Consider the following 18,933-nt stretch of genomic DNA (forward strand, 5'->3'; position numbering starts at 1 on the left):
AGTGGAGATTCATGAACGGGACAACACACGATAGAAGGGAATTGCATTTGTACCGGTTCACGAATTACGTCAATACCTAACAATACTCTGCATTAAGTCCTTTCATATTTTGTCAGGAGACCCATGTTTATGCAGATGTCAATAACTTTGTCCATAGTCTGCCGCAGAAATTGGATGAAGTGTTCGTTGAGATTATTTTTATGTGTCAATAGTTCACAACACAGAGAATGGTGTAGTGAAGAATAACACTGTAGCGCTGCGGCCATAATGGTCTCTACAATCACCACGTGGAGGTAGCTGTCACTCACCCGCCGCCATCTCACGAGTCGTATCATGTGTTTTACAAAGCGAACTCAAACGGCGTAAATATACGCACACACTTTACAATAAGTTCATATCATTTGAATAGTTTTGAAAATTGCCAGAAACCAAAAGGTGCCTGACACATGATCAGTGAAACCTACCTATGGGGGAAGGTTATTAGTTATTTCGTGTTTGCTAATTCTTATACATTGATAATTAGATTATAACATTAGCGTTACTTCATGGCATATGACCTGAAATATCTGGCAGTTGTAGTCCTAATAATGGCACGCTTCCCAGAAAGGTCTCTGGAAATCCCTGTGTGTAGAATATGTTGTGATTGTCCATCGCGTCTCCAATAGGTGAGGTGAAATAGGGGTATTTAGACCTGTGCATAAAGATTCAGAATGACAAGACACTCTCCACAAGACTGTATGACAAGAGGGTTGACTTCAACTTTCCAATAGTCATTTTTCCCTTCATATCGAGTAATATTCATGCATCTCCAGCACTTGGTGTCTGAATTTCACAACTTTTGCGGAATAATCGAACACTTCTTCTTTCTACCAAGATTTCAAAGAGCGTCATACGACTCTTGTAAAATGTTGTTTGATCAAGTTTATAACATTCAAGGGCTCAGTAAGGTGTTCAAAAGGTTGCATGGAAGACGTGAAGGACATTTCCAAATTTGACGGATCAGCATCTATTTTGACTTGTCCCATATGTTCCCGTGCTTTTTTTTCAGGTGAACACTTGACTTGGCTTAATATGTGTTTGTGATGGGTGCCTACGGTGTGGCAGTATAGGCTCACCTTTCCCGAACACCTGGTGTCATCACTATTTGATAATTATTCATATGCATGTGCTGTACTCAGAATCGTTCAATGGACTCTGGTTTTGGTGGAGATTTCTTATGAATATGGAAAGACTTTGTCGCTGTTATTTAACGAGATTTATGTTCGAGATTATTGCACCTATATGGCAACGAACCTGTGCGTGCTTTTATTGTTTTTTTTGTAGTGTGTGTGTGTGTGCCGGTTTTATAGTGCAAGCCCACTCAGACACCATGCCGCAGCTTTAACATGAATACCCAACTCAGAGCCGACCAGTCCTTGTTTTAATAAGCTTTTTCACACGAGTGGACCGGGAGAGTACAGTGCGGTCAAAACCTCCTGACATCATTATGTAGTGTCATGTCCCAACGGCGCTGAGCAATGCTACCATTTCAGTCACTCAGACGTCAACTAAGCCGACTGACGACTCAGTGGCTGATGTTTTGCCTACCACGACAAAATCTCCATTCACGCGCCACATTGCTGTTCCCATTGTTGTTCTGTGACTTCTTCGTAAACAGTACTACTTCTGAATGAATACATTTGATGGATGTTGTGCATTATTTCATTTCACTGATCAAATTTCAACCACTGAGTTGAAAGGGAACTACTGAAATAGATGCAGACATTCTGACGAGAATATTCGTGTGTGTTTAACTTCAACACAATTCCGCTGCCCCAGAGCGCGTGTCGCTTTCGATCACGTGATCATCGGTCCCGGGCCATCCGTCAGGCATACACACCCTGATTTTATTCCAAGAGTATGTTATATATCTAAAACACCCTCGTATTGACTTGAAATGCATGAGACGTAAAGTGCTGTTGAATCGATTTCTCTGCACTGACAATTATCTTGGTTTCAGCTGGCTATCGCTGTCATTAATATTTAAAAAGTTGTGGAGCGCAGGATTTCATCTCCATTCAACGTGACTGCTTGGGTTCGCGGGAGCTGGTGAGAACAGATCGACTGTCTAACGTGACATATGTCTACACAGTCCTGGTTTAACCTGTTCCTCGGAGACCTACATACACGTGACGAGGATTCATTCAACCTTCAAACTGAAGATCGTCACCGAAGGCTGTGGTTATTGATTTATCCAGTCAACCTTTTTGTCAGTTCATTCAATCGACGTATACATCTGTTCAGCCTTCTCTTCGTTCGTTCATCCAATTATTACCAGATTCAATCAGTACAAAAACTACCCCGTCGACATTCCGAGAAGGAATAGGTCCGTGGAGCCGCATGCTCGTTGTAAGAGCTGGTTAATGAGGATTGGGTGGTTATCAGTACCATGCTGATTGTGTCAACGCAACCCCCCGACGGCATGTATCGTTGCTCATGCTGGGGACGACTGGTTTACCCTATTCGCGACCACCTGGTAATCACTAATTTTTAAGTGATCCATTCATATAATTTTCACCGCTATTTTGCCTTTTACGCCCAAAGGAATCTGTTTTGGCAGAAAGTCAAGCCTGGGTATTCTATGGCGTTAGCGTTTTATATTTACCTACCTAAACTCCATTATTCTTATATATGATACTTCTGTGATATAGCCAAAATATTCTTGATGGCGTAAAACAACAGTAACTCCATTTCTACTTTTTCTGTGATTCATCGCATCTTTTGTCCATAGGGTCACAACAAAATGATGGTAACCGCATCACGGTGCTGATTCCTATAAGCAATTTCAAAATCGTTCATACATCATACTCATCATTCATACATACGCATCCTTCATACATCATACTCATCATTCATACATCATTCATACATCATACGCATCATTCATACATTAAACGCATCATTCATACATCATACTCATCATTCATACATCATACGCATCATTAATACACCATACGCATCATTCATACATCATACTCATCATTCATACATCATACTCATCATTCATACATCATACTCACCATTCATACATCATACACATCCTTCATACATCATACTCATCATTCATACATCATACTCATCATTCATACATACGCATCCTTCATACATCATACTCATCATTCATACATCATACATACATCATACGCATCATTCATACAGCATACGCATCATTCATACATTATACGCATCATTCATACATCATACCCATCATTCATACACCAAATTCATCATTCATACATCATACTCTTCCTTGCATATGCAGTGTAGACATTAAGAACGTACAGACAATACATTTTCTTAACCCGGGTTAGAATTGAAGGGTTTAATAGTGCAAAGTGTATAAATGTTTGAGACATTGCGAAACATATGCCCTTTAATCACACCCCCACCGTCTTCCTGTTGGCCTATATGTCCCCCTCACGTGGTCATTCGGCGGGGCGTGGGCGACTACGCCGACCCTCTCCGGGAATGGTAACACGATACGCTGATGGCATTAACGGGGAACCGGCCATGGGAACTGCGTACAACCTTTGTGGATTTTCACTTTTCTTACACAGATGATAGATTAGCCAAGAGAATGATAAAACAATCGGCGCACAATGCATATGTTCAGCGTATAGAAGGCGCGCTCGTCCCGCCGTCAACCTTTATGCGGGTTACTTCAGATGCTAACGATATTCAATATTACACAACGTGGACAATAGGGGGAGACGGAGAATCCATCACTGAGAAATTGACGAGGTGGTTGCACTCAGGGGGTTGATAGGGAAGAGAATAAGCAAGGATGTGTCCGCACAATAGTTTATGAAAGAGGGCTAAAGATAGATTTGTCTATATTTATTTGAAAGTGCAATAATGTGCGCTCCTTGAAACGAGCTGGTTTACCATCACGTACAACTCATGTTCCTAGATGAAAGGCCAGAGCTGGGATCCAACCACCCGCGTCATGCTCCTTCAGGCGAGAAACGACTTTTATTAAATAGCATGCAGAGGGATTTCCCTTCGTAAAAACAAAATGAACGAAACCCTCAAGCAAGCCCACATTTGTAGTTTGTTTGTTTGCTTGTTGTTTAATACCGCAATCAGCAATATTCCACCTATATGACGGAGGTCAATAATAGAATCTACACCAGACAATCCAGTGATTGTCATCATGGGCATCGATCAAAGCAAATGGGTTACGATGACATCCTGAAGGTTTAATCTCTATGGGAAATTTTTCACGTTGATGAAACAAACATGACACACTCAGCGTAACTATTGAAAGGTACAGGACTGAAAAACAACTTTAAAAAATAAAAACATATTAGCTGAAAGTCAATAGAAGCCAGTGATTGGAGCACATTGTATTTCTAAACCCGAGGCAATATATTTTGCCACTATTTCCTGCAACAAAGTATATTTTTTTTAAATAGCCCATTTGATGTTGTCTTCCAGTTATTCGTCTATGCGGTTCCCTCCTTAAAGATGCGGAGATCGAACTGATAACTATATTACGCATACAGTGTACATGGGTACTTGGTCGTGTCAAAAGGAGAGGATTGAAAAGGCTCTCGTTCTCACTTAACTCAGAAGAAATCATTTATGCGTTCTTGAAATACTTCCAAGAAAGGTTTGAAGGCATTCTTAATGTTAATGAAAGGCAAGTAGATTTAGAAGCTACTTACGTTTCGGAATGTAAACACAACTCATAACTGTTCTGAAAATAGATGGCTTCCGAGAAATATCAATAATTAATGATCAATTGCGAACGGCGAAGAGTTATTGTCAGCTAATACAGGCGTTATTGCTCGCGTGTTTGACCACATGAAACCAAACAGAAGTTGATCGCCTCCGTTTTGGCGCCGTGTTTATGTGAGGTTTAGACGTCTGGAACTGTTCTGCCAACAGGTTTTCATAACGGATAAATGATACCACTCTAAATACATGATGCTAGAATTAATGCAGGGTTCATGTTTTTCGTTTATGAAAAAGTATAGATGCCTTAGAAAAAACACCATGTTTTTATCATCGTGTATCGCTGTGCATCGTATTGTTTCATATTTTATCACTTTTAAAAGCATACTCGCCTCGCTTTTAACCGATATTCATCTAGGTTGAATGTTTGACGTCATAGGACCGTTTTTAGATGGAACGGCAAATATGTTTTTGGTTAGATGTGTTCAAAGGTAAGTGTTCATGCAATTGCTGACATTGACTTTGTGAAGACACAAATTGATGTTTACAACGACAACTAGTGGACGATGAGCTTAATGCTAGCACTACAGTTTGATATTTATATAGGAATTATTCAGTATAGCATATTAATTCATGTAAACACTGGAGTAATCAAGATGGCGGACGTGCATTCTGTCTTAAAAATCAGTTTTGTCGAAAACCGTTTTCGGCATATTGATTACAATTCGCTTAAATACAACCAGAGTATCGGCACGTATCGATTGAAAGTGCACTGGTTGAGTTCCATCATACACATATTGTCTACAGTCCACATTTCCCATATACGACCTGGCCAAGCCACCACACGATAACAGAATGCTCCATTAATATCAATAAAGTCGCCATCAATTGCAAGAAAAGTGGAAGAATGACCAATCACGGAGCTTGCCGAGTTCTGACGGAGACAAGCGAGTGGCGTTGAAGATCTGGTTTGAAGGAAACGAGTGTCCTTATACACAGTTAATATGAGAGTCAATGAACACAACAAGGAAGTTTACGTTCGCTTTGTTCACAGAATCGAAAAAACAAGCACTCTTTGAATAATGTGTTGGAAATTCGATGAAATTGATCTGGGAATAGTACCTTAAGCCACGACTGAGGCACGACAACTACCAAGTAGAATATGGACGCAGCCTCCTCCTGGAACTCTTGAAATGGTTCCAGGGACAGGATTTGAGAGTTATTTTAACACGGTTTTGTGACCGACTTCGATAAAATCGATGGCGACACGGGGAATGGAAGAGTTGATAGGCTTAACGACATTCAGCTCTCGCCTCAAGCCGAGCCACTTCTAAATCAAAACGTTTCCTTTCAATTAAATACAATTCGGTAACGATGGTAAATGTGTCAATATGCAAGGTGCAGCTCGAGAGCAAAGACCGATCTGTTCTCTCAATATTGATGATATGACTGAAATTCCAAGCATACTGAGCCGATCCTTATTGAGGTACTCTCGATAAAAGACAAACTAAAGCTGTCAATGGCGTCGAAATGGTTTCATCAAATCCTGTAGGGGACATATCCATTATCAAAAGTAGAAGTTAAGACCTCTGTTTATGCATACATAATATAAACTGACCATAAAAGAAAAAAGTTTAAATTGTGTATTAACATATACAAATCTATGGCCGTTAATGTAACTCAGCTGGTAGGTCCGGCTTTTTTGAAGATTTAATTTTTTTTTATCTGAGTTCATTTAAAACAGAAAATAAAACAAAAAACATTTACTTACCAGACCTGTGAAAACATATCTTGCGTTGAAGGAAAGGGTATTTGTATCATAGTTATCGGATTAGAATAAATGACTCGGAATAATGAGACTTCCTGTATTATGAAATACACAACGCACAACAACAAGATCTTCTAAGATAGACCCCATTGCACATTCGTAAAATTCTGTCAGAGAGCGAGATCTCTCATTGTAAATTTGTACACGCAATGCCATGGCGTCACGCTGTTTGTTCGTATCAAATACAAGGTTGGATGTGTTTAGTATTTAAAAAGAAATATTTTTTCAATTTGAAGTTACACGATACACGGGTTTTCCATTGGAAGAGAAGCCGGTCAAATGACCGCAAAACTGACGTTCATAAGCGTATGAACGACACAATTCGACGTTCATACGTTTTTCACGAGACTGTATTCTTGAAATGACGAAAACACTGACGGACTACCTACACATTCCTGGGGAAACCACTGGGAATTCCCTAGCACGAAAACATACAGAAGCGTTGATTCTGATCATTTAGATCCTTTTATCTTGAACTCATCTTTTTAACATTCATTGAGAAACGCCCGGGGTTTGACTGCAGACTCTTACGACATATCCTAGTGAACAAAACGAAGAAATGCACACATATACATCCAAACTATCGTGGTATCGACTCAATCCGTGACAAGGCTGAACGCGACAGTCTACAGCAATCTATGAATTTACCTTAGTGTCTATTGACACATCTATATACTTTCAATGATCGGCCAATTGATCAATGATGACCAACAGATGTAACCGCCATAGGTTCATTAAAAGCTTTGGAAAGTTTTACGACGCGCTGTCATTCTGTCTGACGTACTGGGGTACAAGATGAGCATACATACTCTCATGTCACCTCTCATTTTAAGGAACTGTTTTATTCCGCGATACAGCTGGTTGTTGTATAGATCTTGACCTACATCCTACAAAATGCTGATATGAAAAAAAATATATAAATGACTGTCACTTTGTCATAGAGTGATGGCCAAACATTTTACGGAAATAATCTGGAAATATGCTCATGGAAATATCTGGATGAAATATATTGCTCAAATTAAATTTTAATTTACATTTATCTTTCACATGCGTAATTGAATAATCTGCTCCCTGCATGGTTTTATCTTGCGATCTTGGCTCTATGTAGACGAGCAAAATGATTATACTATCCATACCAACGACCAACAATGTAATATCTTTTTTCCATTATGCATTATGCTATTTTTAGAACGTGACGTAGATTACGGTTCTTCTGAATGCTCAACATATAGTGACTTCAGAAATAACACAACGTAGAGTTCACTGTCGTTGTAAACCCCCTGACAATCCGGGTAAGAAAACCATGCTTATCGTAAGAGGCGACAAACGGGTCGGGTGGTTAGGGTCGCTGACTTTGTGACTTGATGCATGTCATCGTGACCCAATTGCGTAGATCGATGGTCCTGACGCCAATCACTGGACTGTCTGGTCCAGACTCGATTATTTACAAACTTTCCCAACTAGGCTGGTATTATGGAGTTAGATTTTGTCTGGGCTAACGAGTCTATGCATAGTCCAATCAAAATCGCTCAATGAAATCGAAATCCGGTTCGTAAACTGTCATGCAGATTACGGTCGACTGCAGGATTTGCAAAACATGTGCACCGCCAACTTGGTGTCAACATACATTTTCCAAACCTTTATGCTTTTAATGAAGGTGCTCACGTGATTTGATGCATTTCGCGATGTAAGATCCGTTTTATCACAATATAGATCTTGATTATCGATCAGATCGTCTTGACTGGGCGCCGCCATTTTGTTTGCAGCAAATGCTAGTGATACGAGAGGTGGAATCTGATTAGTCCATAGGAGCGGCAGAGAAGGGACATAACACGAAATAGCCACTGGTGGCGCTACGATCGAGTCCAGGAATTCCAGCCTAGTTTGGCAAGGGTGGAAACAGGACATTTAAAGTCAGTTAACTCTCTTGCCTCAGGAAGATGGAGGATGCGATCACCCTCGGGAACTCAACCTCCTACGTCTGACGTGTCCATCCCGCTATTAATGTGCCTGTGTAATGATACACTGAATCTTGCTGATGATGGCGATTGGGCGTGACATAGGATTATACATGTTGTGTCCTTTGATTTGTAAGCTACGTGACTGTTGACAACCCAAGACCTACTGTCAATCACGCTGGCGATGTGAACATCATTAATTTATACCGTATAACAAAGACATCATAGCATGTACTTTGTAAACCAACAATATCATAACACTGTAAACCCAAGATATCATAGTATGTACTTTGTAAACCGACAATATCATAACACTGTAAACCCAAGATATCATAGCATGTACTTTGTAAACCAACAATATCATAACACTGTAAACCCAAGATATCATAGCATGTACTTTGTAAACCAACAATATCATAACACTGTAAACCCAAGATATCATAGTATGTACTTTGTAAACCGACAATATCATAACACTGTAAACCCAAGATATCATAGCATGTACTTTGTAAACCAACAATATCATAACACTGTAAACCCAAGATATCATAGCATGTACTTTGTAAACCAACAATATCATAACACTGTAAACCCAAGATATCATAGCATGTACTTTGTAAACCAACAATATCATAACACTGTAAACTCAAGATATCATAGCATGTACTTTGTAAATCAACAATATCATAACACTGTAAACCCAAGATATCATAGTATGTACTTTGTAAACCGACACTATCATAACACTGTAAACCCAAGATATCATAGCCTGTACTTTGTAAACCAGCAATATCATAACACTGTAAACCCAAGATATCATAGCTTGTACTTTGTAAACCAACAATATCATAACACTGTAAACCCAAGATATCATAGCATGTACTTTGTAAACCAACATTATCATAACACTGTAAACCCAAGATATCATAGCATGTACTTAGTAAACCAACAATATCATAACACTGTAAACCCAAGAAATCATAGCATGTACTTTGTAAACCAACAATATCATAACACTGTAAACCCAAGATATCATAGCATGTACTTTGTAAACCAACAATATCATAACACTGTAAACCCAAGATATCATAGCATGTACTTTGTAAACCAACAATATCATAACACTGTAAACCCAAGATATCATAGCATGTACTTTGTAAACCAACAATATCATAACACTCTAAACCCAAGATATCATAGCATGTACTTTGTAAACCAACAATATCATAACACTGTAAACCCAAGATATCATAGTATGTACTTTGTAAATCAACAATATCATAACACTGTAAACCCAAGATATCATAGCATGTACTTTGTAAACCAACAATATCAGAACACTGTAAACTCAAGATATCATAGCATGTACTTTGTAAATCAACAATATCATAACACTGTAAACCCAAGATATCATAGTATGTACTTTGTAAACCAACAATATCATAACACTGTAAACCCAAGATATCATAGTATGTACTTTCAAATGGCATAGTATGTAAATTATAGTACACAAAGCATTGTAACACCAAGACAGCATGATACGTACGCTGTTGACCGATAACATCATGACGAACACAGTATAAACCCAAGACACTACAACAGGTATAGTGAAAACCATACGCAGAGCCAGTGCAAATCATCATGACATATTTAGTGTTAACCCAAGGCATGATAACAATTTAATGAAAACCCAAGGCATGATGACAAATTTCATGAAAACCCAAGGCATGATAACAAATTTAATGAAAACCCGAGGCATGATGACAAATTCAATGTATACCCAAAACATGATGACAAATTCAATGTAAACCCAAGACATGATGACAAATTCAATGTATACCCAAGGCATGATGACAAATTCAATGTATACCCAAGGCATGCTGACAAATTTAGTGTATACACAAGGCATGATGACACATTCAATGTATACCCAGGGCATAAAGACAAATTTAGTTTATACCCAAGGCATGATGACAAATTCAATGTATACCCAAGACATGATGACAAATGCAATGTATACCCAAGACATGATGACAAATTCAATGTATATCCAAGACATGATGACAAATTCAATGTATACCTCAGGCATGATGACAAATTCAATGTATACCCAAGGCATGATGACAAACTTGGTGTATACACAAGGCATGATGACAAATTCAATGTATACCCAAGGCATGATGACAAATTTAGTTTATACCCAAGGCAACAAATGTTAGAATTGTGATAACACTTTTTCAGTAAAGTACAGATTCTAGTACTTCTTTTTGTTGAGTCCCATCCGGGATTCGAACCCACGCTGAATACTAGAAACGGTACTTTACAAAGAAGTGTTATCACAAATATAACATTGGTAACATTTGGCCTCTTTCTAAATGGCATTCTGTGTTCAAAAACCCAAGGCATTATGCCAAATTCAGTGTAAACCCAAGGTATTATGCCAAATTCAGTGTAAACCAAAGGCTTTATGCCAAATTCAGTGTAAACCAAGGCATTATGCCAAATTCAGTGTAAACCCAAGGTATGATGACAAATTCAGTTTAAACCCAAGGCATTGTGCTAAATTCTGTGTATACCTAAGGTATTATGCCAAATTCTGTGTAAACCCAAGGTTTTATGCCAAATTTAGTGTAAACCTAAGGCATTATGCCAAATTCAGTGTAAACCCAGGCATTATGCCAAATTCAGTTTCAACCCAAGGCATTATGATAAATTCAGTGTAAACCAAGGCATTTTGACTAATTCAGCGTAAACCAAGGCATTATGACAAATTCAGTGTAAACCTAAGGCTATATGCCGAATTCAGTGTAAACCCAAGGTATTATGCCAAATTCAGTGTAAACCAAGGCATTATGCCAAATTCAGTGTAAACCCAAGGTATGATGACAAATTCAGTTTAAACCCAGGGCATTGTCCCAAATTCTGTGTAAACCCAAGGTATTATGCCAAATTCTGTGTAAACCCAAGGTATTATGCCAAATTTAGTGTAAACCCGAGGCATTATGCAAAATTCAGTGTAAACCAAGGCATTATGACTAATTCAGCGTAAACCAAGGCATTATGACAAATTCAGTGTAAACCTAAGGCATTATGCCGAATTCAGTGTAAACCCAAGGTATTATGCCGAATTCAGTTTCAACCCAAGGCATTATGATAAATTCAGTGTAAACCCAAGGCATTATGACAAATTCAGTGTAAACCCAAGGTATAATGCCAAATTCAGTTTCAACCCAAGGCATAATGCCAAATTCAGTGTAAACCCAAGGCATTATGCCAAATTCAGTGTAAACCAAGGCATTATTCCAAATTTAGTGTAAACCCAAGGTATGATGACAAATTCAGTTTAAACCCAGGGCATTGTGCCAAATTCTGTGAATACCCCAGGCATTATGCCAAATTTAGTGTAAACCCAAGGCATTAGGCCAAATTCAGTGTAAACCCAGGCATTATGCCAAATCCAGTGTAAACCAAGGCATTATGCCAAATCCATTGAAACCAAGGCATTATGACAAATTCAGTGTAAACCAAGGCATTATGACTAAATCAGCGTAAACCAAGGCATTATGACAAATTCAGTGTAAACCCAAGGCATTATGCCGAATTCAGTGTAAACCCAAGGCATTATGCCGAATTCAGTGTAAACCAAGGTATAATGCCAAATTCAGTGTTAACCCAAGGCATTATGCCAAATTCAGTGTAAACCCAGGCAATATGCCAAATTCATTGTAAACCAAGGCAATATGCCAAATTCAGTGTAAACCAAGGCATTATGCCAAATTCAGTGAAAACCTAAGGTATTATGCCAAATTCAGTGTAAACCCAAGGCATTATGCCAAATTCAGTGTAAACCAAGGCATTATGCCAAATTCAGTGAAAACCTAAGGTATTATGCCAAATTCAGTGTAAACCCAAGGCATTATGCCAAATTCAGTGTAAACCCAAGGTATAATGCCAAATTCAGTTTCAACCCAAGGCATTATGATAAATTCAGTGTAAACCCAAGGCATTATGACAAATTCAGTGTAAACCCAAGGTATAATGCCAAATTCAGTTTCAACCCAAGGCATTATGACAAATTCAGTGTAAACCCAAGGCATTATGAAAAATTCAGTGTAAACCCAAGGCATCATATAAAGTATGGTGATATAAACTCATAACCCCTTTGATTAAGATCATAATTCCATCCTCTCACTACTAACGTTCATGTTGTAGCCTGAAAAAGAATGGGATCCTGATAATGTGTCACTAATCTCTTGTTGTAACATTGTAATACCCGAGATCACATACTTGTGTTGTATTCTTATCAGATCAAATATCTCATTATATCTTCAGTTGTGTTTCTTAACTTGTATGTTATACAATGCCTTGACTGTCAGTCTAGAAGAGACAATACGAATACGAGTCAAGGACTCCACAGCATACGCCAACCGAGAACCGTATGGCATCTAAAAAGTAAGAGATACTTCGCGACATTTGAACAGTGTTACCCGAAACTGCAATTTGCACAATGTAATCCGCTTAAAATTGACAGACTCATGCTGAACCATCAAGCGTTACACAACTGGACCCTTACACGTGAATGCGCGTTATGATGATATTGTGCCATAAGCAGCTTGTAGCAGCTCTGCACATGAGTTCAACGTTATTAGGCATCCTGGCTGTGTGCTACAGGAATCCATTTCAACAAGGAGTGGTATGGATTGACAGCGTGAATATTAATATACAATTCGGTGCCTGATCGCTTATTGTATTACATCATGCAAAGCACTATCCGCTGTAAAGTGCAATCATATGTTATATATCAATGAAAAATGTTCCCATGATAACAACCGCCTCCGTGGTCTAGTGGTAGAGCGTCTGCCCGGAGAGCGGAAGGTCCGGGGTTCGATCCCCGGCCGCGTCATTCCAAAAGACGTTAAAAGATGGTACTTGTTGTTACCCTGTCTGGCGCTCGGCATTAAGGGGATACAGCAAGGACTGGTCGGCTCGGAGTCAGTATACTGTGTCTGAGTGGGGTATTCATGTTAAACTTCGGCATGGTATCTCAGTGGGCTAGCACTATAAATCGGCATCAGTCCGTTCTAGTACACGCAGCCACACACACACACACACACATGCACGTCGCTATATAAGTGCAATAATCTTGGACGCGACGTTAAACCCAATTTCACCACACCTCCTATGATAACAAGAAAATCAAGTGCACAAAATGCAATGTTGTTTGATATCTTAACACCAATCCCCAGTTGGAAAATCATCATCCATACAGTTACCATATATTCATGATAATGTACATATGTAATCATGACACACAATAAAGGTCGCTAATTTAGTTTATCATTGATATAAGGTATGAGAGAATATCTAATAGGAGACACCACATACGTAATTTGACAGTCGTTGGTGTAAATCTGACTCCGGGATAAAATGTATCACCGTCTTAATGAAAAGGAAGCGTTTACACCAATCAACAATGGTAAGTAATCATGTACGTCCCATCACTCTCACTGTGAAGCGAATTGACTGGAAGGTGATGCGTGATTGTATTACCCGAAACTAATTGGAATATACTAAATGAAGATAATTGGTAATGGTATTGGCAGGGAATCTGTTGGTATTCCTCAAAGCACTCTGGCTGTAGGTATGCGAGACTGGCGCGGGTTTCGCCAGCAGAAAAGCACTGTTAACAGAGACAACGCTTGTCTTAACAACCATCAGTTATTGACGATGATCCTGTTGTCTGATGATAGTTGAACGCGAAACTAGATCAAACACGTTGATTATTTTTAGCCAGAACCGCTGTCTGTCAATGGACAGACGTGACACAGTCGGTGTTGGAGACAGGCGGCCTCTCGCCCTGCACTTGGCTCTCACTGAATTAGTGCGGCTTGCATTGCGCTGAAAGGGATAAACACCCTTTTGCTCCTAATTACCTGAATCTAATCCGGATTCCGATCAAATTAACTGTGGGAGCTCTGAACGAATTTGGGGACAGATCCCGTGAGAGCATCCCGCAAACATTCATGGTGATCTTATGCGCATTGAGCCTTGTCTCCGTGTAACGTGACTTCCGGTCCAGGCTAGCTAGCACATCTGTGCGCTAACGGAGTTGTATACCTAGCTGGTGGAGACCGTGCCAGTGACAACAGGAACGATATGATTAACCAGCACATCGACTCAACGACAGCAAAGAACGCTATGCAGAAACAAGCAAGTCAAGACAGCGAGGTAGGAGTATGGTAGATTTTGAAGAAACTTATTGCATCTAGTGTAGATTTCCAGGTGATGAAACTGAGTTACCAGCTCAGCAGAACACCTTCAGTTTCCAGGTGTGCTCGTGTCGTGAGCTACTGCTGTCAAATTGTCGTTTCGAGATGTCAACATATTGAGCGCTGTGTGTTTTGGCGTCCTTGCTTCAGGGAAATTAAATATGTCGCCATTTATTAAAATTTCCCCCATATTAAATGTCAATCATTCGTCTGACGTGTCAAGTGGCAGCTGAATGACTCGACGTCAACACCTACAGAAAGCGGTTAGAGGAACAAACACTCCACATTCGCGGTATATTGACCAGTCACACACATCCTTCGATGCAACAGTGAGAACGTTGGATGATTCTTTTTTTCATTTCCTTGTGTAACAGTTCATTCTCTCCAGAACTAACTCCTTACCAGATCTTTAGACACACACACTGTACGTCGGATAACATGGCATATTTACATATCTAATGTTTAACATCAGAAATAAACGAAGAATGTGCTTAATAAATATATCAGGTTTATTGAAACGGTCAAACAGAACATATGGACTAAAACTGTTAATATTGATATCATAATAATATGAGTAATGTGTTAAGGTGAAAATATATGTTGTTCAAAGTATAACGAACCAACATATTATAAGTTGCATAAATTGATTCAGCAAACCATACAAGCGTTATTAATTAAATAGAGAATTAAGTATATTCCTTTATGAAGATAAAATGTCCAAATGCACGAAACTATCATGACCTCGTCAATTCTAGGCAGTGTGTATGATGTTGTGTCCGTCTGGAAGGTATAATCCTAAATGTGCAATTAACAACATTATCACACAAAATATTTAGCAGAGAAATGATCATAATAGTCATGATCATAATAGTCAACAATAACCAGTACCACAAGTTTCAGCTGCCTGTCGACGTATGAGTATGCTTAACTGCCCGATGATGTGTAGTAAATTCGATTAAAATGTTGTACATGTCTGACTATAGGGATACGATTACTTGAGTGGTTGTGTATAACTGTGGTGTTTGTGTATGACTCGATGCGTTCCTACCGGCTGTTTGAGTTATCACAGAGCTCTGCTTGGCAAATTAGATGTTTTGAATAATGAACGACGGTGCCATCTGTTTGGCAATCAAGGCCAACAATATGTGCATTTAAGATGTATTGATCTCGGTATTTACAATAAGTCCTCGATAGGGAAATATAAATCGATTTCTAATTCAAGAAACTTTTCAATTCTAGTTCTCAACACGGTCGATTGTAAACAAAGGTTTTTATGTGTACTAACCACTAAAGTTAGTCAAAGTTGCAACCAGTGTATTGATCATGAAGAGGCTGTGATGAATATCAAGCATCAAACATGCAGAAACTATGGTGACTAGGTCAACGAAATACACTAAATAATATGATATATTTTAAAATAACATTGCAGTTCAATATGATGCAAAACGCTACAGTTAAAGGTAATGACACACGACTGCAATGTGAATGTGTATGGTTTTAAGGCGCTTTTAGCAATTTTCCAAAATTAGCATGGCGAGGGGTACCTGAGGAGGAAGTCGAACCCGGGCTTTTGGCGTGACGGGCGAACGCTTTAACCACTGGGCTCCACATCGCCCTAAAACAATGTACTTAATCCAGAGTAGGGCCGCAGTTTTGAATCAAGTATTACATTGTAAATCGAGATGTATTGCATACTTTTGCAATATTATATGGCAATATCCACGTTGAGAAACCAAGGAATAGTGGTAGTTAAATATTTGGAGAGGTGACAGAACGCATTCTATTTATTTATCAACTTTCTACATATTCTGATCATTGTGATTAAGAATGACTGATACTCTTATCACTGGTGCAGTAGGGTTATACGGATAAAATAGGTTATTCGTCTCGTCATGCCATGATCAGGGTTTTCAGATTTGCTTTTTCTTCACAAAGAATGCAGTTTTGTATCATACGTTGCATGTGTTTTCGAGTGGCTTATTGAACAAATAATTTCACGTTGAAACCTCTCCTTCAAGGAAGAAGTTCGACCTAACTGGCATCCCCAGCCAACTGATTCTAGTCCTCCAAAAAACTCTTTGCATGTCTTCAAGTTAATATTTATGATGCATATCAGTATAGTATTTAGTGGTTAGCCTAATAACAATGTCTCAGTTTTAAACACTGCAATACGTAGTGTCTGGAACTAGGTAGGACATAGGCAGAGGTCTTGGAGCAAAGTCTCCCTTCAATTTGCCGTCTTGCAGTCATGCAACAATCCCAGGGTAGAAGGTTGTATCTGTGTATATTTCAGCCGCCAGCTTGTCGCCGGGAGCTCGGTGGGGTCCTTTGCTTCTGAGCGGATGGGACTCACAATGCCGACCTGGCATAAAGTGCCCTAGTATTGTATGTCATTACATGGACGTTTGTCGTGGAAATAGCATTGTCATAATCAAATCGATTATTGAAGGTAGCAAGGACAATATTTATTTCTCAGAAATGAGAAATAGATTATTGAAATATAATATCGTATGACAGTACGTGACGTCACCAACTGCAGCCTTTAGCAACGTTTAGAGACATAGTAAATATATGAGAGTGAACAAGTGAGTGGGGTTTTATGTTTATTTAAGTTTTTTTAATTAATGTTTTGTAATGTAAATAAGCGAACACCTAAAATTAGCAAGTGAATATGGTTTTACACCGCTATTAGCAATATTCCAGAAATATCACGGCGGGGGACACAAGAAAAGCTTTTATCACTATGCTACCACACCGCCCCTCCAAGAATGAGCTTTTCACCTTGTATTAAGGTCAGGCGGTGAGGTGAAATGGGGTTTCCTGTCACGTACACTATTATTGCAGGTATAACGCGTATGCAACCTTTGACCTCATTTGTCTGACGCCACAGGTGTTCGAACCCCAACGTCCCTCTTCCCGGGCAGACGCGCTATCCACAACACCATCGCGTCCCTTGTATGGTGGAAGTAACAAAGGCGTAGACACGTTTACTCAATGCATATGGAAGGTGCAATGTCGAACCCTTTCTACATGTTTACTGCCTGATGTTTTACGTTGCTTCGGCAATATTCCATCGGGTACGGTATGTCCAGGACCCACTTGCACAAAACGATCTTAGCGCTAAGACTATTGTAAGCCTATGTTACAGTATGGGAGTTAAGATCATCTTAGCGCTAAGATCGCTTTGTGCAAGCGGGCCCAGATGTTCGGATTCGACCCCGAGTAGTCCTCCAGGCTCTATCACCCTCATTGCAGCAAAGAGCATTGTTGAAATAACGGTATATTTCCGAACTGACATTTCGAACAGCTGATAAATGTTTTAGACTGAAATTTAATTTGTTCTTTGCGTCATTCTTTTAGGGAAAACGTTAGATGTTAGGTAAATATATAACGTCAACGCGAGCGAACAATCAGTCTTGAATATCTACCGAAACAGATTCCCTAGAGTGTAAAGGGCAAAACAGCGTTGACATCAAATGGATCACTGAAATCAATGATGATAACCGGTTTGCGCGAAAAGATATATGTATAAAATAGGTCATGTGTTACCGGTAGCACCCGCCACACTCAATTTGCATCCAAATGTAAGTGTTTGCTTGCATGGCATTTCGCGAACACCTGGTGTCATCACTATTTGATGGCGAGATTCAAAAACACAATGGGGGGCGGTCGGGTAGCCTAGTGGTTAAAGCGTTCGCTCGTCACGCCGAAGACCCGGGTTCGATTCCCGACATGGGTACTATGTGTGAAGCCCATTTCTGGTGTCCCCCGCCGTGATATTGCTGGAATATTGCTAAAAGCGGCGTAAAACCGTATCACTCACTCACTCATTCATAAACACAATGGACTCTGCTTTTCAAACAGATTTCTTATGATTATGAAAATCATGTTTGTCACTTATATTTACATTCAAATTGTGACACGACATTTGTAAGACAGTATCAACGAAATACTAACACTGATTCATCTGACAGGGAGTTGTTTTTTAATCTATTTTTATGCACCATAATATGCATTCAAACTTGCTTTTGATGCAAATTGAATTATAATTCAAAGGAAGTGTCAACAAAACACTGGTAATGATTCCTCTAAGAGGGACTTGTTTTTTAGATATTTTTGTTTCCTTGCATCAATGTTCTTTTCTGCCGAGCCTTGTAATCTC

General features: G+C 39.3%; 1 protein-coding gene across 5 annotated transcripts in view; it reads left to right on the forward strand.

Moving 5' to 3' along the window:
• LOC124114592 (calmodulin-A-like) overlaps nt 1–18,933 on the forward strand; it is a 56,920-nt gene that overhangs the window by 8,874 nt on the left and 29,113 nt on the right. The window contains exon 1 of one of the 5 annotated variants that reach the window (XM_046475234.2): nt 14,491–14,730. The exons of 3 other annotated variants lie outside the window; for them this stretch is intronic. In XM_046475234.2, coding sequence (XP_046331190.1) covers nt 14,659–14,730 — 72 coding nt within the window. In that variant the 5' untranslated portion in view covers nt 14,491–14,658. Of the gene's footprint in view, nt 1–14,490; nt 14,731–18,933 lie in introns of those variants that run through there. One more of the 5 variants, XM_046475236.2, reaches the window with a different exon arrangement.

The sequence above is a fragment of the Haliotis rufescens genome, unplaced genomic scaffold (assembly GCF_023055435.1).
Source record: "Haliotis rufescens isolate VD_foot unplaced genomic scaffold, xgHalRufe1.0.p SCAF_1, whole genome shotgun sequence".
Lineage (NCBI taxonomy): Eukaryota > Metazoa > Mollusca > Gastropoda > Lepetellida > Haliotidae > Haliotis > Haliotis rufescens.